Consider the following 23,735-nt stretch of genomic DNA (forward strand, 5'->3'; position numbering starts at 1 on the left):
TATTTAATGATTATGATTATTGTGTTTTCCTGATGAATTAGCCATTTTATCAATATGAAGTATTCCCCCTTTATGTTTAGTAATATACCTTTTCTTGAAGTCTATTTTGTCTGGTATTGATTTAATTACTCTAGCTCTTTGGGTGGGCTTCCCTGGTAGCTCAGCTGGTAAAGAATCTGCCTGCAATACTGGAGACCCCAGTTCAATTTCTGGATTGGGAAGATCCCCGAGAGAAGGGATAGGCTACCCACTGCAGTATTCTTGGGCTTCCCTGGTAGCTCAGACAATAAAGAATCTGCCTGCAATGCAGGAGACCTGGGTTCGATCCCTGGGGTGAGAAAATTTCCTGAAGGAGGGCATGGCAACCCTCTCTAGTATTCTTGCCTGGAGAATCCCCATGGACAGAGGAGCCTGGCAGGCTGCAGTCCATGGGGTCGCAAAGAGTCGGACACAACTGAGTGACTAAGCACAGCACAAATCTTTAGGTAGTTATTCTTTGCGTGGTTTGTCCTCCTCTATTCTTTTTGTGTTAAACCTTTCATCTCTTCTAGACATAGAGTTGGGTCTGGTGACCTTTTAGCTCTACCTTTTTGCATTGTATATTTTAGTGATTTCTCTAGAAATTGTCATTTTTCATGTTTTACTTAAAGTTAATATTGTACCACTTCAGGTTAATTGTAAGAACCTTGCTTTCATATAGTTCCATTTACTGTCACCCCATCTTTTATGCTATTGTTGCCATGTTATATTTCCTCCATAGATGTTATAATCATTATTATATAATGTCAGGATTTTTGTTTTCAACAATTATACTTTTAGTAAATTAACAAAAAAATTTTATACTTAGCCACATTTACTCATACTTACCAATTTGAGTGTTTTTCATTTGTTCCTGAATGTCTAAATTTTTATCTGATATCACTATCAGTTTGAAAAACTTCCTTTATCATTCTTTATAGTACATATATGCTGGCAGTGATTCTCTTAGTTTTTGATTTATCTGACAATGTTTTTATTTCACCATTGAGTACTGCAATTTGTGATTTTTAAATTTCTCCAAAGCATTGATTGGGTTTTATAAACACAGTATTGCTTATTCAACACTTTTTGGTGGTTTTCTTAAGATTTTCCAATATAAGATCATGCAGCCTGCAAATAGAAATCATTTTACTTCTTCCTTTCCAACAGGGATGCCTTTTATTTCATTTTCTTGATCCACATAACTTTTCAAAAGAATATTCATCTCCTTGCTTGTTTACTTATATAATTTTGTTTGTTTAAAATAATCCCTCTTCTGAACTTTGTGAAAACCTTTGGAAAAAATTAATTAAATCATGGAGCTTATGCATGCTGCTGCTAAGTCACTTCAGTCGTGTCTGACTCTGTGCAATCCCATAGACGGCAGCCCACCAGGCTGCCCTGTCCCTGGGATTCTCCAGGCAAGAACACTGGAGTGGGTTGCCATTTCCTTCTCCAATGCATGAAAGTGAAAAGTAAAAGTGAAGTCGCTCAGTCGTATCCGGCTCTTAGCAACCCCATGGACTGCAGCCCACCAGGCTCCTCCATCTATGGGATTTTCCAGGCAAGAGTACTGGAGTGGGGTGCCATTGCCTTCTCCGGGAGGTTATGCATGTATTTGTATAATACCACAGGGTCATTTCTGTAGAATACCTTTGGTTATATTGCTTTGTTTCACAGAACAGATCTGACAGCATCTGTAAGTCCAACATAAAAGATTTGAAGTCATCGCTTATTATTAAATAAAATAAATAGGCTCATCTTTATATTTGCATACCTTTTTTTGAGAAGTCTAACTAAAGATCATAGATTTGCTCTCAGGAACAATTATATAGGATGAATCACTATCTGTGTTAAAATTATAGGATGCACAAAACAGAATGATTCAGGGTAATGATAGCAAAGGAAAATGTAACCTAGTGGTTAAAAAAAAAGGATAGTGTTTCTTTCAAATAACTTCAGACCATTTCCTGAAATGTTTAGTCCCTCCATAGAGCTCACGCCTCATTATCCTTGCTAACAGAGGCAGCAGTACAAATTATATAGTTATATCTGATATCCAGAAATATGTTTGGCTTTGAGATAGATGATGTTTGGCATTTATTTTGACTTCTTAGTTTGTTTCATCTGTATAACTTTGGATTCCCTGAGTGTAAAAGATAAGATATCTAGGGGAAACTGGCCTAGATTCATGCGAAGTAAGAGGGAAAAGCCAAGCATATTCATTTCCTAGGGCTGCCATAACAAATTACCACAAACACGGTGATCTGAAACAACAGAAATTTATTTCACAGCTCTGAAGGCCACAGATTTGAAATTAAGGTGTTGGCAGGGCCATATTCCCTCTGAAGGCTCTAGGGAAAAGTCCTCCCTTGCCTCTTCCAGCCTCTGGTGGCTTAGTCACTCCTTGGCTTGTGGCTCCATAACTCCAGTCATGCTTCTCTCTTGACATGGCCTCCCTACCCACTTCTCCCTGTTTGCCTGTCTTCTGTCTGTCTCTTGTAAGAACACTTGTCATTGGACTTAGGGCCCACCTGGATCATCTCAGGATTCTTAATGACATCTGCAAAGACCCTTCTTCCAAACAAAGTCACATTCATAAGTTCCAGGGCCTAAGATGCAGACATATCTCTTGGGCCAACATTCAACTCACTATAGCAACCAGGAACTAAATATCACTCATATGTAGTCCACAAAGTAAAGCAAAAGCAGAAACAAAAAATGAATTTAATTTACTATGAGAATATTTGTATTGTCTATTTAAAACTGAATTTTTTAAAATTTATTTGGCTGTTCAGGGTCTTAGTTGTGGCATGTAGAATCTAGTTCCCCAACCAGGGATCAAACCCAGGGTCTCAGCATTGAGAGCTCAGAGTCAGCCACTGGACCACCAGGCGAGTCCCTAAAACTGAATTTTTTAAAGAAACCTAATTATGGTCTTTCTTTCCCTGGCTAACTTCTGTTTCTTCAAAGAGCCCCTTCCCTGACTACTCAGTAAAAGTTATATAAAACTAACTACATTATCTATAGCTTTTGTAATTTTTAACCTAAAATATTCTGACTCTTATCATCAATTCCTATGCATAAATTATGGACATGGGCTTGAATTTTCACAAATACAGGTAATCAGTAGAGTAGAGATTACTATCTGTGATGTTTTGTACATCGATAGTAGGCTTTCAGTAAACACTAAACTGAAGTAAACAAACAAAAGTAAGCATTATCCTTGATTCCATACTCATTCATCTGCATATTTGTTTTTTCAGTGAATCTATGTCTCTACTTCCAGAAATCCCAAATCTGACTTTGTTTCTCCATCTAGCCCACTCTACTTCTAGTCTCTCTACCTGGACTTATAGGGCTCCATGTGGCGTGGCTCTTACATACTCTTGAGTGTAACAGATATCACTTTCTTACCAGTTCTCTCCACTCTGCATGTCCTTCTTTTATTTTCTAGATATGCGAAGTTCATTCCCACCTGAAAGCCCTTGTTCTGGCTGTTCTTCACCTCAAGTGCTCTTTCCTGGGACCTCAGTGTGTTTGGCTCTTGTAACTGAGGTGTCATAAATCACTTCCTAGGTAGCTCCATCAGCCTGTATCATAGCATTTATCACTACCTGGTATTTTCTTGTATATTTATGTGTGTGTTTATTATCTGTCCCTGTTTACTAAAATGCTTATCTGTCTTGTTCCTGGATATGTTTCCTGTGCCTAGGACAATAGCTAAGATACAGTAGACATTCTGTAAATATTTGATCAATTAATAGGTGAATGACTGAATATCTTGATAGATGTGAACAAGACATAGGATCTCAAGCCAGTAACCCCTCACCTTTGACAGTAGACCCAGAGAACAAACTCATGTCATGAATTCACTGTCTTCTGTAAGCCCTGTGTTTTAGACTTGACATACATTGCACATGGAAAGACTAGCATGCGCTTGGCAACCATTCCAAGTTCCTTCCCTCCGCCAGATGTGCCTGTCTTTTACAGGCTCTCCTTACACTCTCCCCTTTTAAACCTTCCTTAGCCTGATAGTCAGACTGGTGATTTTTCCATGGATTTGAGTTCTATACCAATTCTGCTTCCACAGAATCATGAGATTTCACTGCTGAGATACATCTTAGAAGAGAGGAAGAAAAATACAGTGGTGAACAGCACAAGCCTGGATTTGAATCTTGGCTCCATCTTTGACTAGTTTAGTGTATGTGCGTGCTTAGTCACATACAACTTTTTGTGACCCCATGGACTGTAGCCCTCCAGGCTCCTCTGTCCATGGGACTTTCCAGGCAAGAATACTGGAGTGGGTTGCCCTTTCCTCCTCCAGGGGAGCTTCCCAACCAGGGATTGAACCCACATTTCCTGCATCTCCTGCATTGGCAGGTGTATTCTTTACCACTGAGGCACCTGGGAAGCCTGACTAGCCGAGTAGCTTTGGGCAGTTTCTGAATTTAGTTTCTGTGTTTTTAAAATCAGGATAACTATATCCACCTCACAGGATTGTTCTGAGGATAAATCTACATATAACACTTAACCTTGTGCGTATCATGCAGTGAATGTTGAGTAAATGCCTGCTGCTTGCATTATGAGGTTGATGATATAACCAGATTTAGCATGGTTCATGGATTCATTCAGCTAGCAGCATAGGCACTGTGCTGGCACAGGGTTCTGCTCTTAAGAAGCTCACAATCTATCATCAGGGGAGAAAGAAGAGGATACAAGTTGTTCAAGTTGTGATAGGTGCTAGTTAGAGCCTCTGACCTCTATGGGAGGTGGGGGAAGAGTACCTTTGGGTGGACATATGAGTACCTTTGTCTGCCTGCTATTCTCAGTCTCAGCTGTCTTCATTTTTTCCTAAAAGGTTAGGACCTTCAGAAATTGGAACCTTTTAGAGGCCCTGGCACTGTCTCTTCCTTGGCTATTTTAGAGCTTGCAAACCTGTCTTTAGACATAATTTAGCACAGAATTTCCCAAACAGCATTGTGAAGAACATTATATACTGCAATATGTTAATGGTTCTGTGGGTTTAAAGCAAAACCCCAAAAAAGTGTTCCATGGTTCAAAGAAGTTTGTAAAATGCCAAGTTATACAGAAATTCTTCCTGCGGCACTACTCCTGCCAACTTTTTAATATGCTAATGTTCATTATTAATCTCCAAGAGAGTGATAAAATTCCCAAACTTGACTTGCCCTAAAATGTCTTTTAACAACTCACAGAGCTAATGTTCCTCGGAACAGTTGGAGAACCTAGGCAGGTGGCAATTCCAGATTTACATTACAATGTGATCTAATCCCTCTAGAATGAAAATGGCAAATTTTGTTGAGGCTATTTCTTTAGTTCCCCTTGGCCTGTGTGAAATGACAACTGCCAGGCAAGAATGAGATGTCTTTGGTGAATCTGACCATCTGGAGAAACAACCTTTCTACATGAACTAATAGTATGTTTCTACTATGGGTCATCTCTTATTTCGCACTTAAGAGGATTTGGTTCTATTGCTTATTCATACACATATTGGGCATAAAATTAGATGTATAAGCTCTCAAGGGCTGTCTGAATGATTTACCTAGTCTGCTGAAGAAGGTAATGGAAAATTGAACATGACTCCTTCTCCACGGCATCCTATGATAGAAAAGTGAGAAATTATTTGAATTGGAGCTCTAGAATGAGCTATGGCCTGTATGACTTAGAGTGTTCTTATTTCTGCCAAGAGAATAAAAGGTTTCCAGGTGGTGAAAAGCCCCATTATAAAACACCTTAGAATATTAGAGATTTGGGAAACTTGTAGGTCCAGTTGTATCTCCTGTGTACTTTGAACTATCATACAGGAAACAGTGGCACAAATACAGTCCATGATGTTTAGTAGTCATGCTCCAGCCCAGGCTGACTTAAATTGAAAATCATAATTTATGACATAGTTGCTCTCAATTCTGTATAGTCATTCTATATGTACACTTTACCTAATTACCTGACAAGTCAGGAAAATAAATAGTAAAACCTGCTGCGTAACTCCTACAAGGTGCTTTCTGCAACCCCAAGTATTTTTACTGAAAGCTAGTATTATCCCGTTTTATGGAAAAGGAAATATAAAATGAAGCACCTTACCCTTGCTTACTCAGCTAATAAGGAGAGCCAGAATTCAACCTCAGGGCTCTCTGATCCCAAAGCCTGTATTCTTTCCATACCATCATGTTGTCTCTATACCCCAAAACACTTCTGGGATTTAAAATTTTTTGCTGAAATGTAATCCAGGAGGAGACAAGGCAGGTTCACCATTCTGAACTCTGGTTCTCAGTAGCGTAGGGAGGACAGGCACTAGGTTGTTTCCTCCTAGTTCCCTTTGGTTAAGAGTTGACCATTCTTGGGTGGGAATAGAGTCCTTTTGATGTTTTGGAGTCAGTGCCCTTCTGTTAAATATGGAATAGGACATTTCTCCCCCTGCAGTCGTCTCTTCTGTTCAGAACCATGTTTTCCAGCTCAGACACACTCTGACATCTGTAGTGCATGCTCTGCAGTGACACAGATTCTTGGAATTGTCTAATGTAGCTTCTTATGCCCACAAAGGAACATCTTAGTAGACACATCTATGTTCTTCACTTTTCTGACCATATTACTCTTCGGTGAAAAAACCAATACACAAAAGCCTGCAATTACTTAAATATGGTCATCTAGCAAGGAAAGTTGGTACCCCTTTGAAGGCTCCCACAGAACAGAAGATACATATATCTATACCAAGCTGTCATTTCTGGACATCAAATTACAGGATATACAGATGTGGACATCTGAACTTCTAACGATCCAGGTGTTCCTTATCACCTCTACTTGCGGGTGTGGCAATGTTTTATTATACTTTCAGAGACACTTCCAACATCTAGCATTTATTGAAAGTTAAATATATTCAAGAAGTTTGTCTGCCAGCATAAATTCTGGTTTTAAACTCAAACCTGATTTTGAATCGCTGTAACTCACTAGCTTTGTGTCTTTGAACTCACTAGCTTTGTGTTACTGAAGCTTTCAAAACCTCAGTTTCCTGATCTGTAGAATGGTGATATAGACTCCTTGCCTCATGCCATTGAGAGAATCAAGTGAGATAATCCTATATTGAAGAAAGTAGGGAAAACCACTAGACCATTCAGGTATGACCTAAATCAAATGCCTTACAATTATACAGTGGAAGTGAGAAATAAATTAAGGGATTAGATCCGATAGACAGAGTCCCTGAAGAACTATGGATGGAGGTTCGTGACATTGTACAGGAGGCAGTGAACAAGACCATCCCCAAGAAAAAGAAATGCGAAAAAGGCAAAATGGTTGTCTGAGGAGACCTTACAAATAGCTATGAAAAGAAGAGAAGCGAAAGGCAAAGGAGAAAAGGAAAGATAAACTATTTGAATGCAGAGTTCCAAAGAATAACACGGAGAGATAAGAAAACCTTCCTCAGTGATCAATGCAAAGAAGTAGAGGAAAACAATATTATGGGAAAGACTGGAGATCTCTGCAAGAAAATTAGAGATACCAAGGGAAAATTTCATGCTAAGATGAGCACAATAAAGGACAGAAACAGTATGGACCTAACAGAAGCTGAAGATATTAAGAAGAGGTGGCAAGGATACACAGAAGAACTATACAAAAAAGATCTTTGTGACCTAGATAATCATGATGGTATGATCACTCACCTAGAGCCAGACATCTTGGAATGCAAAGTCAAGTGGACCTTAGGAAGCATCACTATAAACAAAGCTGGTGGAGGTGATGGAATTCCAGCTCAGCTATTTCAAATTCTAAAAGATGATGCTGTTAAATTGATGCACTCAATATGCCAGCAAATTTGGAAAACTCAGCAGTGGCCACAGGACTGGAAAAGGTCAGTTTTCATTCCAATCCCAAAGAAAGGCAATGCCAGAGAATGTTCAAATTACCGCACAATTGCTCTCATTTATAAAGAAAGCTGAGTGGCAAAGAATTGATGCTTTTGAACTGTGGTGTTGGTGAAGACTCTTGAGAGTCCTTTGGACTGCCAAGGAGATCCAACCAGTCTATCCTAAAGGAAATCAGTCCTGAATATTCACTGGACGGACTGACGCTGAAGCTGAAACTCCAATATTTTGGCCACCTGATATGAAGAACTGACTCATTTAAAAAGACCCTGATGCTGGGAAAGATTGAAGGCAGGAGAAGAAGGGGACAGCAGATGATGAGATGGTTGGATAGTATCACCGACTTGATGGACGTGAGTTTGAGCAAGCTTCAGGAGTTGGTGATGGACGGGAAAGCCTGCGTGCTGCAGTCCATGGGGTCCCATGGGGACACGACTGAGCAACTGAGCTGAACTGAACTGAATCCTGTATTATTATACTAGATTGAAATTATGACTATAGACAGCTGCCTGTTCTGTTTTCAACCCCAAAATACTGACTTTCCTCTGTCTGTTTATCTTATCTTCAGTTCATTAAGGAGCTAATAGATTAGAAACATCCTCTCCGGATATGGCAATTTGGCAAAGTTATTTTTTAAAATACCACCCTAGACCCTGATATGGCTTACTGTTTGTCCTCTTGGAAAGTAGTATCTACTGCTTTTTTCAGCCACTTTTTGAAATTTGTATTAATTTAGAAGTTGTTGTGACTTCTCTGGTGGTCCAGTGGCTAAGACTCTGCACTCCCAATGCAGGGGGCCCAGGTTCGACCCCTGGTCAGGGAATTAGGTCCCACATACTGCAACTAAGACCCAGTGCAGCCAAATAAAAATAAGAAAAAAGGAAAAAAGAAGCTGTATGTTGCTTTTTTTTTTAATGCGGAAGATTGGAGCTTTTAGTTTCTCCTAAAATTCATCATTCATCTAAAAATTCCTGGGATTATTGCTTTCAGGAGGCATTGTTTTTCACTGTTTATTCACTGTCGTGTGCAACTCTTTGCAACCCCATTGACTTCAGCACGCCAGTTTTCCCCATCCTTCAGTATCTCCCAGAGTTTGCTCAAACCTATGTCCATTGAGTCAGTGATGCCATCCAGTCATCTCATCCTCTGTTGTCCCCTTCTTCTCCTGCCTTCAGTGTTTCCCAGCATTGAAGTTTTTTCCAGGGAGTCAGCTCTTCACATCAGGTGGCCAAAGTATTAGAGCTTCAGCTTCAGCATCTGTCCTTCCAATGAATATTCAGGACTGATTTCCTTTAGGATTGAATGGTTTGATCTCCTTGCTGTCCTAGGGACTCTCAAGAGTCTTCTCCAGCAGTCATTCTTCACCACTCAGCCTTCTTTATGGTCCAACTCTCACATCCATGCATGACTACTGGAAAACCATAGATTTGACTATAGACACCTTTGTTGGCAAAGTGATGTCTTTGCTTTTTAATCCGATGTCTAGGTTTGTCACAGCTTTTCTTCCAAGGAGCAAGCGTCTTTTAATTTCATGGCTGTGGTCACCATTCTCAGTAACTTTGGAGCCCAAGAAAATAAAATCTGTCATTGTTTTCACTTTTTCCCCATCTCTTTGCCATGAACGGATGGGACCAGATGCCATGATCTTAGTTTTTTGAATGTTGAATTTTAAGCTAGCTTTTTCACTGTTCTCTTACCCTTTTCAAGAGGCTCTTTGTTCCTCTTCACTCTCTTCCATTAGAGTGGTATCATCTGCCTATCTGAGATTGTTGATATTTCTCCTGGCAATCTTGATTCAAGCTTGTGATTCATCCAGCCTGGCATTTTGCATGATGTACTCTGCAAACTTAAATAAGCAGGGTGAAGTATACACCCTTGACATACTGCTTTCCCAATTTGGAACCAGTCTGCTGTTTCATGTCCGATTCTATGTGTTGCTTCTTGACCTGCATACAGGTTTCTCAGGAGACAGGTAAGGTGGTTTAGTATTCCTGTCTCTTTAAGAATTTTCCAGTTTGTTGTAGTAAGCCACACAGTCAAAGGCTTTAGCGTAGTCAATGAAGCAGAAGTAGATGTTTTTCTGAAATTCCTTTGCTTTTTCTATGATTCAACGGATGTTGGCAGTTTGATCTCTGGTTCCTCTGCCTTTTCTAAATCTAGCTTGTACATCTGGAAGTTCTTGGTTAACGTACTGCTAAAATCTAACTTGTAGGATTTTGAACATTACCTTGCTAACATGTGAAATGAGCATAATTGTACAACAGTTTAAACATTCTTTGGGATTGGAATGAAAACTGACGTTTCCAGTCCTGGGTCTGCTGCTGAGTTTTGCAAATTTGCTGGCATATTGAGTACAGCACTTTAACTGCATCATCTTTTAGGATTTTAAATAGCTCAGCTAGAATTCTATCACCTCCACTAGGTTTGTTCATAGTAATGCTTCCTCAGGTCCACTTAACTTCACATTCCAGGATTTCTGTTTTTAGGTGAGTGACTATATCATGGTTATCTGGGTCATTAAGACCTTTTTTGTATAGTCAAGAATACACAGAAGAATATACCTTTTGTATATTCTTGCCACCTCCTTTTAATCTCTTCTGCTTCTCTTAGGTCCTTGCTGTTTCTGTCCTTTATTTTGCCCATCTTTGCATGAAATGTTCCCTTAGTATCTCCAATTTTCATTATTTAACTTCTCTGTTCCTAGGACTCTGTGTGTGTGTGTGTGTGTGTGTGTGTGTGTGTGTGTGTGTGTGTGACTCAGTCATGTCTGACTCTTTGTGACCCCATGGACTGTAACCCATAGGTTCCTCTGTCCATGGAATTCTCCAGGCAACAATACTAGAGTGGGTAGCCATTCCCTTCTCCAGGGGATCTTCAGGACCCAGGGATCAAACCTGGGTCTCCTGCATTGCAGACAGAGTCTACCATCTGAGCCACCAGGGAAGCCCTGCTCCTAGGACTATCTGTGCCCTATTAATATCTCTAGTATCTGTAGCAATCAAAGGGTAATCGTCTACTAGACTGTAAATTCTTGAGGACAAAAACCATGTTTTCCACATCTTTGTGTCCTGCTCTGAGCCTAGAATAATTATTTATATGCAGTAGATATTTAATTAATGTTGAATAAATGAGTGAATTAATTCTTAACCTGATCAGATCCTGAAAAGGATGGTATAATTCTCTAATAAAAGCCTAGGGTGAGGGGGAGGACAAGAGGAGTATGACACCTTCCCTTGTCATTAATTTCCTTGACACATGGGCAAGTCACAATTTCTCTGACCTCAAGTTAGATGTTATACTAAATATCGCCAAGCATTCTTCCAGATTTGAAATTCTATAACTAAATCAGCTTTTTACTGAATGTAGTAATGTTTTAAGAAACATGTTGTAGCCTAAAGCTGTATCCAAATCTGTGAAAATGAACTGACTTATAATTATCAAATACATTTGAAATCAGAGCAAGGCTGTTGAATTCCCAAAAGAATGGTGGCAGTTTTAATTTATTTTCTTGTTAAGAAATTTAAAATTTAATTAGATCTTGGCTAGTGCCTTGATAAGAGCTAATTTATGAAGCTTGGTATAGTAGTTGCAGAAAAGTGACAGTTCCATAAAATGTACCTAGAATGAGCATAGCTTTATATAAAGTATGATTTGAGGAATCTCTAAAGGACAATCCCAACCATAAATACCTTCCCTACTTTCTTGCTTACAACAAATTACAACAAGTTTGCAGCTTAAAATACCACCTATTTATCATACTAGTTTTCATAAGTCAGAGAGTCCAGGCACAGTGTAACTGGGTTCTCTGCTCAAAGTCTTTAACAAGATAGAAATCAAGGCATCAGTAGGACTGCTTTCTCATCTGGAGTTCACAGACAGTCGTCTTCCAAGCTTATTTGGGTTCTTGGCAGAATTCAGCTCCTTTTGGTTGTAGGACTGAGGTTCCTTTCTTATACTGGCTGTCACTCTCAGCAGGCCACCGCAGTTCCTTGCCGTGTGGCCCTCTTACAGTATGGCAGCTCACTTCTTCAAAGCCAGCAGGAGAATCTCTTTGCTCAGTGTGCAAGATGGGTTCTTACATAATTGTAATCATGAGAATGACTATCCCATTACCTTGTCCATATAAAGTAACCTAATCACGAGAGTGGTATCACGTCCTATTCACAGGTCTTGCCCACATTCAAGGAGAGGAGATTTTACAGGGTGTGGGGATCTTGAGGACCATCTCAAAATTCTACCCACCATACCGGCTGTAATTCCAGAAATTACCAGTTAAATTCTTTGAGGACTTCTGAAGATACGCACATTTTAATTGATCTAAGCCATGTTATCTAAAAAGATGTTAACATGTCAGTCATAAAATTTTAGGGCTAAAAGGGAGCTTAGAAATCATTTTACTTAAACCCCCACTACCTTGTTTTTAACTTCTTCAGTTACGCTTGAAGGAAAATGGCTTGCTCAGATCACAGCTTGTGTGATACAAAACTGAGACCAGAGATTCCAGTTCATTCACTTCCATACCACTGTTTGGTTAGGTACACAGCACTCACTGCCACTAGAAGGGTCTAGAGAATTCTATAGGTGACTCACAGCTTTTATGAGAAGACAAAAATGGGGGAAAGTTTACAGCAAGAATGTATAGGAGAACATCCCCAGACAGCTGTAGCATAAAGGCAGGAAATGGTAATGTCATAAAGATGTGTGGAGAAGAGGTTATGGGAAAAAAGCTCCTATTTTGTAAATTCTCGTATTTTTATTATTTATTTATTTATTGGCCATGCTGCCAAGCACGCAGGATCTTAGTTCCCTGACCAAGGATTGAACCTGTGCCCCCTGCAGTGGACGCACAGTCTTAACCACTGGACCTCTAGGAAACTCCCTATAAATTCTTTTAAAGTTTGTGGGAGGCAGGCTTCTGTGCTTCAGTTCATTATTTCGTTTTGTAAGAACGTTTATGTGTGAAGGAGAGTGCTTGCCAGGATTCCATTCATTTAAGACAAAGCCATCAATTTTTAAAACAAAAGTATTCATACTGTAGGCACAGAAGCTCAAATTCTGAAAGGTTTGCTTTATGAGGCACTTTCTCTCTCTGCAGAGAACTAATTTATTTTCCCCAAAATTTAAAGTCACTTAGCAGTTCTAAAGATTGATTCTGGCTTAACTCTGTTGCTTTGAATATGTTGTGATTTAGTGAAATTATTTGTAAGTGCCCCAAGGAGAAAGAGAGCTGCTTTAGGGACTCATGATTACCATTGAAGGAGAGAGGAAAGAGGGTAAGATAAACCACCAAAACACCGACTTAAAGAGACAAGAATATCAGCCAGCATTACATCCTGTGATGAAAATGATCAGAAAGAAATTATACAAACTGGGGAAGTATAGAGGTTAGTATTTAATGCAAGCACTTCTTTGCAAGGGCTTCAGGGGCTACTGCCCTTAGAGACCTTTGTTTTTTAATTTTTATTTTTACTTTATTCTGCTTTACAATACTGTATTGGTTTTGCCATACATTGACATGAATCAGCCACAGGTGTACCTCTGAAGTTTTGATAAGACATGTGTTAAGATGAAGAGTATTTAGCCTTTTGCATCATTTCAGCAAGCTGAACTTAAATATCTCAGTTGCTTTCGACTTTAGTTATCAGAGATTCAGACTCTCTTGAGGCTAACAACTATAGCCAAGGAAGTAATTTGCAAAGCAAACATAAAAGCCACTTCCAAAATTGAGGTTGGAAGTGAAAGTGAAGTCGCTCAGTCGTGTTCGACTCTTTGTGACCCCATGGACTGTACCCTACCAGGCTCCTCTGTCCTAGGGATTTTCCAGGCAATAGTACTGGAGTGGATTGCCATTTCCTTCTCCAGGGGATCTTCCCAAACCAGGGATTGAACCCTGGTAAAATTGATGTTAGAATAATGTAAAGAAGTGGTTATCTAAATAATGACACATGCTCTTGGTGGAATGCTGTGCAGCTGTCAAAAAGGAATTGTTTATGTATTGGAATGGAATTATTTCTTAGATATGTTGTTAAATAGTCAAGCAAAACCGTATATTTAAATCATTTTGTGGGAAGAAGTGAAGGATAAATATTTGATTTTATATCTATAAAATATTTCTAGGGAAACTGGAGATGTTCATTGCCTGTGGACAACATCTGGAGGGGGATGGGACATAACTTTGAGAGGGAGACTTCAACCCTTTTGTACCATTTGAATTTCAAATAGCTAAATGTATTATATAATGAAAAATAACTTTTTAAAATAAAAAACAATGAAAATTTAAAAGAGTCAAAGAGGGAAAAGCAAATATGGTAAATTTTGGTAAAATGGTAAATTGGTCTCAAGATAAGACCGCTGTGTTATAAAGGTTTCCCTGCAAGGAGACTTGACTGGCCCCTTGCCAGTCTGTCCTGATGGCAAATCTAGCCTAATGCTCTCATCCCCACTTGCACCTCTGTTCAAGCTGTCTAGTCAGGCATTAGCCTCCTTTCCTGCTTCCAGTACTTATTCAAACTGATTCCTCCACCACCTACTACTTACTGCTTTACATGCCATATCTGGAGCAGTCTGTCTCCTTAATCCTTTAGAATGAGGATCCAAAATGTACCTCTAACCAAATACAAGCTTTTCCACTGTAACCCATGTGTGTCTGTTAATATGTCTGATAATTCTCCTATATGTTTCACAATCCTAATGGTATGTATGGTTTCCCCCACTGAACTGTGATTGCCTTCTGAATGTGGCACCTGAAATCACTGCCTAATGGTGCTGGTAGAAATGCTTGCCTTTTGTGGACAAATGTGATGAGCATTTTTAATGACCCCAGATACAATACTGGACAATGGCAATAAATCTTACTGTCAACTAGTTTTACTAGGTTAAGCATGGAAGCGCATTGAAACAGTCATCTGGAATGATGCTCTGAGGTTCAGAAAACCTGGCCACAGTTTGTTTTTTTTTTCTGGCATATAGCAGTATTTAAGAGCCAGGATCACCAGCATCACCTCTGACAGGTGGACGGCCTGAGCGCACAGAGCTGGTCAACCTGCCTGTGGCACAGAAGCTCTGTGCATAACACAGAGTGTTATCATTTTCATTATTAGTATACTGCATTACTCTTGGCTCCTGAAATTGCTTGTTATCCTAAATGTTGTCCTTTCCTTCCCACCCCCACCCCTTTCAGTCAGGTTGAAATGTGTGTGTTGTATTAGCCAAAGTATCCTGGAAGAAGATGCAAAAGAAAGGACAAGTGCTCTTTAAAGGAAAATCCTTCCCCTTGTCCCCACCTTCCCCGAAGCCATTTAGGGATGGACTTAAGAAACTAAGACCTCTACAGCATAAGCCTTTTCAGAGCTGAAGCAGAAATGTCTCCCTCACTTAACCTTGGCTGTCACAAGCCAGCTTTTGATTTTCTCCATTATGGTCCAGGAAGACAGGCATCATCACATGGCCACACAGCTAGAGACTGTCAACCCAACTTGGCGTATCACCTTTCCAGACACCTTTGCATTAGGAAGAGACAGGCAGCTCCTAATTGGGTCACACTGTGCATAGCTCAATTTATGCATCACAGGCAGAACTCCCAGGGCCACCTTTATTTCATACACTTTTCATTAGGTTGCATTTTAGTAAACCTTTTGAGTTGTCCTTAAAATTGTCAGTATATGTTCCAAGGGAATACTGATGTCTTCCATCACACAGGACAGCAGATCTGTGGTCAGACTACAGTGCTGGCTCCTCACAACCCCTAGTTATTATTCAGTTATTCATCCCTGCCCACTAGCAAGGAGTAATTCATATTTTGGCTTTTCTTCCACCTGAGTCCTTTCTCTTAACTTATAATGAGAGATTTCAGGGAATTCCCTGGTGATCCCGTGGTTAAGACTCCACACTTTCACTACTGAGGACACAGATTCAGTTGCTAGCCAGGGAACTAAGAGCCCACAAGTTGCATGGCATGCCCTCCCCCCACCAAAAAAATAGAGTGACAGATTCATGGGGGGATCCACTGTCTGTATAAGGGATGGAGTGAGCCCAGTGTGCATAGGAAAAAGAGCATGGGCTGAAAGTCAGGAGACCTAGATTCTAGACACAGCCCTGCTACCAACTAGCTTTGTGGCCCTGAGCAAGTCATTCAAATTCTTTGCATTTTATCTTTCCTCTGAGGTCTCTTCCAGTTCTAAGATTCTCTGATTCCAAATGGAAATTTGGGCTCTTATCCCTTCAGAACTCTCTTTTCCTCTGTTCGAGTACTGTTGTGAATAGATAGTTTTATATAATATAGCATCTGACATAGTCACACAAACTCAGTATGTATTTCTTTGTGCTGCTGAATTGTCCAGTCATGGACTATGCCAGAGAGTAAACTGGGGACCTGGCACATCTCAGATTCTGCTTGGACTTTTCAAAGAGCCAGATGGTTAACACATTTTTGAGTGCCAATGAGCCTGCTTCTGCAAATTCCTCCCCATCCCAATCTAGTAGAAATCACCCAGTCTCATGCCTATCTATTGTTCAGGCAGCTGGAGCAGATTTGTACGAAAGGAATAAATAGGCCTTGGAAACCTAGGCCTTCTCCAGGGGGATTTCATGCTCCATAGGGACATTTTTCAGATTAGAATCCCAACCATCCATCAGTTAGCATCATTAAATAGGCGAGGCCCACATTCCAGTACCAGCAACTGGTCTGCATGGAGAAGCTGAGGTCTGGGCAGAAGTGGTGGGGGATTGTTCTTGCTGTGATTTAATTATGACTTTGGTTCAGAGATGTGGAAGCAAATCTGAATGAGCCAGCTCTCAGGACCAGCTGTCAAGCACTTGGCTTGTAGTCTGTCATCCTACTTGTTCCCAGTACTCTTGGCTGGAGCTCACCAGCTAGTTTAATGTTCATTTCCTCCACTGCTCTGATTCACACCCTGGGGGCCTGTGTGAGGATCTCAGACAGTGAAAGGGCACCCCAGCCAGGCCCTTTGCTGGCTGGTAACATCCCAGTGGTTTGAATACCTCAGCAGCCCTGGTTTTCCTCCTGTAGTACAGATGGCATCAGAGCCCTCTCCATATGAGGTGAAACATATTCTGTAACTGTTCTGTTAAGAGATGGCCTTTGTAATGAGGCATTCTCACCTGTGGAATTCGAGAAAGTCCCTGTTCTGAAACCACTTAATAACACTTCAGTGAGCTTTTCACCCGAAAAAGCCAAGAGCTCTCACTGACATTGAATAGTATTTATTTAATGGTTTATTTAGAGGATAAGATCCATCTTCATAGGGAATAGGATGGGCACTGGGAGCATCAAGAATTGATGATGGGCACTGTGCCCTGAGAGAATGGAACTGAGAGAAAAGGAGGTGTAGTTATCAGTTAAAACAGGTGTGGTATTGATGTGAAAAGGGCATGGTTAACAAACATTGGCAGAGAAAGGAACGGTTAACATAAAGTGTCCGTATTTATCTAATATAGAACAGGTTTTGCACCACTTCTCAGGACACATTTCTGTGGCTGCCTAGGGTATTCTGGTAAGTGACCACAATTTGAGAGCACCCAGGGTCTTCTGATCTTATTCTCTTTTCACTGAGCAAACTTCTGAGGTGGATTGAGTTTCCTTAGTAGATTTTCCTACTGAGAAGTATAATGACCAGCTGTTGTCCCTTTAGTTCTCTTAACAGTTAACTGTTTTCCTTGTAAATTGGCCTTCTGCTTTCTCTTCCTTCCCCAGGCCATTTAGTTAGCAGGAATTGGTTCTTCCTGAGCCAACTGGGAGAATAAAGTGTCTAGACCTACCAGGAGAAGTTTATAAACCCTAAAACTTCCACAGTCTGGTAGAGGCCCCATCTCCCCTGGCAGCACTTAACTACATCTCATGAACATCCACACAGTAGTCTGCTTAAGTCTTTTAGTTCCAAGGGATGTTGATTCCTCGTTCATGCTGACTCATGTCCTGGGAGGAAGTGCAGTGTGAGCGGTAACCTAAAGCCTCAAGAGGAGGATTCTGGCTCTTCACGCCCTGTGAGCAGCCTAGTGCCCTCCAGCCAGAGACTGTGGACACTGAGACACAGCCCAGCTTGTGGCCGTTATACCTTTCTTCTGTCCTTCACCACACAAGATCCTCAGCTATTTCTGTGTACCTCCACTCCTGTCCGTCACCCTCAGATTCTGGAAAACGCCAGTGAACCACTCTGCACTACTAAGCCGCCTTAGCAGTTATCTTGTGGCATCTCCTCTTTTGGATATGAGAAACTGTATCCAAAGAGATCACATAACTCCATCAGGGTCACACGAGCAAGTTGGTGGAGCCAGGACTAGAGCGCAGGTCTTATGACTGCAAGCACAGTTTTCCTCCTGCGTCACCTTGCTCCTCAGCCTTGCTCTGGCATTTGTATCAGCTGACCTTGAGAGCACTGTGGAGAGTGTATGGAGGCCATAGAGGCAAAATGAGAGATCAAATGCAGAAAAAAAAAATGACAAGAAAGAACTGAAATTATAGGAGTGAAATAAGCAGAGAAAACACACTGACTTTAAAAAGTTTACATTGCTTCTGGAAGCGGCAGTGGACAGAGGAGCCTGGCAGGCTACAATCCTTGGGGTCACAAAGAATCAGACAGGACTTAGCGACTGAGGTTTATAGATACAAATACTTCGTTGCTAGTTGATTCATGAATAGAAATTCATCTTCTTCTCTCCTCTGAGTTTTACCTCACTTAAGAGTGTGTCTATAAGCAATAACATAATTTCTAGATGTAGCTAGATCAGGCTTGAGGATAAATGACAGAGAAGGCAGGGGAAATCGCTTAATTTCCTTCCTGGCTTGTTTTTCGTGAGAACCCAATTTTCACATGATTGCTAGTGTTTAACAGTAAATGTCAGAGAAAGAGAAAACGGCAGGAGAGATTTCCTGATGAAATCTGGGGAAAAAAAACAAAACACTGTATTCTGATCTAGCGAGGTGGGGGCCACTGCTTCTCTCAAGGTGCACAGTTGGAAAAAACAAAGTGGGTGATGGAAAACCTGTCGGGAGGAGGGGCAGGAGCCCAGCTGTGCATTTCCGCTATTCATCAGCAACTGGTGGCGAAGCCTCAGTGCAGTCAAACTAGCCTCCTTGTTTCTCATCTCCCCATCCTTTGGCTGCCTCATTATTTCTTTGACTGTTTGTTACTGTGTTCTTTCCAGTGGGAGGGAAATGCCAAGATGGAGACTATGATAATATCAGATATTCTTTACTTTTTTGCAAGGCACTCTTCTGGTAATAAGTTATTAGAAAAGCCACCACTATATGCTGGAGACTTAGAATTCCATTCTTAAATATTATGTGGATTTTAACTTTTAAAATTTTTATTATGGTAAAATGCATATAACAAAAGCTGCCATTTAAGCCATTTTTAAAGTATGTCAGTGGCATTCATTACATTCACAGTGTTATACAACCATCACTACTATTCCAAAAATTCTCCATCACCCCAAATGATAAATCTGTACCCATTAACCACTAACTTCCCAGCTGTTGGTAACCTCTTATCTACTTTCCCTATGAATTGTTACCAGGCATTCTTACTTAATTATATATACCTCCTAAAGTGTGGCAGCAATAGAAAAAAATGGAACCTGAAGTGAAAAGGAAGGGTGGTTATGGATTAAAAACTGAATTATCACAAATACATCTGAAAATTTTTTACTGTGATGGAATATTTTTATCCTTTCATTCAGAGAAAGCAAAACGAAAGTCCCTCTGCTGGGCTAACTCAACATCTTTCTTCTTTCAGTGACCATGCAGCAGGTGGCCCGGACGGTGGCCAAAGTGGAACTCTCAGATCACGTGTGTGATGTGGTGTTTGCGCTCTTCGATTGCGATGGTAAGTGGGGCCCTCTGGAGTCCGGCAGGAAAACTGAGCTTTACTGCCCTTGACGTAGACACTGTTTCTGATGGAGCCTTGCAGATAGCTCCAGTGTACCAGCCAAGACTGTCACAGCAGCTTCCGAACTGGCTGCCATACTCCAGCTGTGCCACCCTCCAGGCCATCACCGTCATCATCCAGCCGGAGAAATCCATCCAAAATGAAAATCTAACTGCATCTTCCTCCCTTCTTCCAGTCCTTTCCTGCCCTGAAGATAAAGTACAAACCCTTTAAGGAGAATACAGGCTCCTTAGGGACCTGTCTCCCTGCCTCCCTCGTTGGTTTCCTGGCCCCACCTGTATCTCTGTGTGTCCAGCAATACCTCACCCAGTGTGGTTCTCCAGCAGCTGGACTGCTTCCTGCCGGTGCCTTTGCTGATGCTACAACCACCGCTGAAATGCCTCCCCCATCTCACTCCCCCGTGTGTGGCCAATTCTTGCTCATCCTTTGGGAGTCAGCTGAAGAGTCACCTCCAGGAAGTCTTTACTGATCTGTAATTGTACCCTGCCCATCCTGAGTTAGACATTCTTCCTCTGTGCCCCATAGCATCCTCTGTTTACCCCATTATGACATCTACCATAATACTTAAATAATGTACTTGTCTCTCCCACGATCTGATGGTATTTCAAGGGACAAAGTCATTTTTATCTCTTTATTCTCAATACCTAGCATAGCACCGGACCTGACATATAATGTAGTCTCATTCAACTTCTGTCACACTACACTGAATTGTCACTGAGTTGCATCGAAAACATCAAGGAAGGCACAAATCAGTTCACTTTTAGCCAAGAGAATTGAATTTGGCCGTGAGAGAGTGCTAGGCTTTGGAACTGACACGATGTGACAGTGGAATTTTCTCATCTTTGTTCCAAGGCCTTCACTTATCCCTGTTGTGTTTGCCTCTTCTTCTAGGCAATGGAGAGCTGAGCAATAAAGAATTTGTTTCCATCATGAAGCAACGGCTGATGAGAGGCTTAGAGAAGCCCAAAGACATGGGCTTCACCCGCCTCATGCAGGCCATGTGGAAATGTGCACAGGAGACTGCCTGGGACTTCTCTTTGCCCAAACAGTAACCCAAAACTGTGCAAGGAGCCACCTCTCCACACCAGGCACCTGGATCCTTGGGCAGAGCCTTGGCACAGCCGCCCTGCTGCTACTTCTGGAAATAGTGCTCCCTTTCTCCTGGGAATGATCTTAGGATCCAAGTCTCCCCTGTCCCCACATTCTGCTAGGCTGATTCTGATCCAGTGAGTCTCTCTAGAGGTTCTCAAAAACACGAGCAAGTCCTAAAAGTGCAGACCCTTTGCATGTTCAAAACTGCTATGCATTCAAGCACCTATGGATAAAGAATGCAGGCAACTGTCCACATACCTGCCAACTGTGGGAAACACCCAGTTCTCAAGCCATCTTGCTGTGGATTTATATTAACAAGAACATTCCTTGCTTCTCCTCCTGCTGGTGTTTTTAAGCTACAAATTTGGGAAATCTCTGACAGAAAAAGTAAATCAGTGATGAATGATAACAAGGATGACCGAGACCCCCCGAGTTGGCAGGAAGCCTGGGCCCAAGGATGGATTTGTGTCAATCCCCAGGGTGGCTCTGAGGCCTGCCCCAAAAGGCCCTGTGCACAGTGGGGATGGAGCGAGATTAGGAATTTAAAGCAGCTGCTTCATGGCTGTCCCCACTCCCTTCTTTTCCTCTCAGGCTTCCTGAGAAGACTCCAGCACGACTGTGCTTATGAAGTGAACAGCCGTTGAGCTCATGTTCCCTGCAAGTGCCATTTCCCCTCTGGGTGTGTGCCTCTGGAGCCGAGGCCCAGCTCAGAGCCTGTCTGTCCTCTGTCTTAAGAACACTTGTAAAATACCACTTTAATAATAACAGTTTGCAATAAACAACCCACACACACAAAGGCTCCTGTGTCCTTTATTTTAGGATCCTCCAGGGCCCTTTCCATTTCACTTCTCCACTGGCTTTGAGATCCTGCTAGCGAGAGACCTATTTTCTTTCTTTCTGGTTCTTCCTGTTGAGAGGACACTTCAGGCATAAGCAAAAAGTGAGGGTCTGAAGCTTAGTGGTGGCATTTTTCAACATGGTTTGGATAGCATTTCATCCTGGACCACGTTAAGTGGTCCATAATCACTCATGCCCCACGATAAGGAACTAAGATGGGGTGGTGGGGGGTGGGGGGGATATGAGACGTCATCTGGTTACGGCAGATGTCAGTGTTAAGCACTATAGCAACTGGGAATTCCCTGGTGGTCCAAGGGTTAGGACTCCACATTCCCATGCTAAGGGCCCCAGTTCAATCCATGGTCAGGGAACTATTAATAAAATCCCACAAGCCTTGCAGCATGGCCAAGAAAAAGAAAAAAGAAAAATCCATAGCAACCAGTGTTTTCTATGGATTTAGCTCTGCCACTAACTCAGTGTGACCTTAAGCAAGCAAGCAATTTCCCATCTGTTTTCTCAACTATAAAATGACAGATAGGGTTGAGCTTAATGGGCTTAGAGGTTTCTTCCATGTCCAGAAACCTCTCCCTCAGCTCTTCTCCAGAGTACCTCCAACCTCCAGAACCTCCAGGTAATGCTCCCTGGCAGGATAGGGTCTAGCTGCCAGTGTAATAGAACCACAATACCAAAAGCCCAGTGCTTCCTTCGAATCCTAAAAGTTGGTAGGGAGTGTTTTTCAGCAAGAGAAGAGCAGAGATGTGGGTCTGTACTTGTGGACAGTGTCAACCCCAGCATTTTCTCCAGAGTGGTTTAATAACTCTAGTCCTAAGATCTTTGCTGGGAGCAGATTAGATTATCTCTCAAAGGAATTTGCCAGTGTCTTCCAGTCTGTGCTTTCTTGGGGTAAGTATTCTTGGCACCCAAGTGTAGCCTTTGTCTTGCTCACTGTCCCAGGGCTGAGGATCAGCAAAATATGAGCTTTTTCTTAAATTTGTCCCATGGTCCCCAAATCACTCTCTTCCCCAGTCCTTGTCTCTCCAGCCTGAAAGAAGAGTCCCATTCACAGCCTTTGTGGGGCATTCATTCCCTCCCAAGGAGAGACCTGCCAACTGGCCTGCGTTCACGAAGCTGAACAGGGTAAGGATCTCACCCACAACATCCTGAGACCCGGCGTCAAGAGCACAGGTAGCTGGAATTCCAGCTGAACTCCCATTAGCTCCTAGGAGAGCCTGAGGAAGCAGAGGAGATACCGGCGGTCAAGAAGATGGGAGAGCCACACTTGGGCACTGCAGGGCAAATGTGCAGGTGAGAGGCGCAAGCTAAGGCACCCAGAAGAGACCAGATTATCTCTCAAAGGAGTTTGCCAGTATCGTCCAGTCTGTGCTTTCTTGGGGTACGTATTCCTTGGTACCCAAGGGAGGCTTTGACCGAAGACGCCTATGAGTAGGCTGAGGGGATTTTAACAGGCAGTTTGGGAATACAGAAGGCTGATTTGTGGTTCTGCTTTTGTTCCCATTGTTTTCCTACCTAGACAGGATAACCTTCCCCTCTGCCATCAAGGGTCACATCAAACTGTCCCTTTGTTGACCCTCTTCCAGACAAGATTAGTAGCCCCTCCATTACCTCCCAAGGATCACTTGCCCACCTACAAAAACACTGCTGTAATTTGATGTAATTTTTGTGAGATTGTCACCCACCAAGTTCAGACCCAAAGCAGTGACATGATCAAAGGAACTGTCCACCACCGAAAGCTAATTTTGAAATATTTCTCAGACAATGTAGAGGTGATACTAGCAGTGCCTCAGGAAATTCCTCCTGAGAGACTGGAGTCTGGGACCCTTTCCCAGAGTGCTTGCACTTGCAGCTGGACAAACATCTCCTTGAGCAACAGAATGCAGAGAAACTACACGGGATTAAAAATAACAGCATGCCTGCCTCAATCAGTGCAGTTATGGACAATAAGATATAAAGCTACAGACCAACTGCCACTTAGGCGCCAGGAGCAAAA

The 23,735-nt window shown here is 41.8% G+C and overlaps 1 protein-coding gene and 1 non-coding gene across 2 annotated transcripts in view; both read left to right on the forward strand.

Annotated features, from left to right (window-relative positions):
* The window catches only part of MICU1 (mitochondrial calcium uptake 1), a 226,668-nt gene extending 205,010 nt beyond the window's left edge, over positions 1 to 21,658 (forward strand). The window contains exons 13-14 of the mRNA XM_068982144.1: positions 19,646 to 19,735; positions 20,690 to 21,658. Of these exons, the coding sequence (XP_068838245.1) occupies positions 19,646 to 19,735; positions 20,690 to 20,850 (251 nt within the window). The 3' untranslated portion in view covers positions 20,851 to 21,658. The remainder of the gene's footprint in view (positions 1 to 19,645; positions 19,736 to 20,689) is intronic.
* Positions 8,643 to 8,715, forward strand: TRNAG-CCC (transfer RNA glycine (anticodon CCC)). The gene has a single exon. It is a non-coding gene; the product is annotated as a tRNA-Gly (tRNA).
* Positions 21,659 to 23,735: the final 2,077 nt, after the last annotated feature.

This window comes from Capricornis sumatraensis, chromosome 10, assembly GCF_032405125.1.
Source record: "Capricornis sumatraensis isolate serow.1 chromosome 10, serow.2, whole genome shotgun sequence".
NCBI classification, from domain to species: Eukaryota; Metazoa; Chordata; class Mammalia; order Artiodactyla; family Bovidae; genus Capricornis; species Capricornis sumatraensis.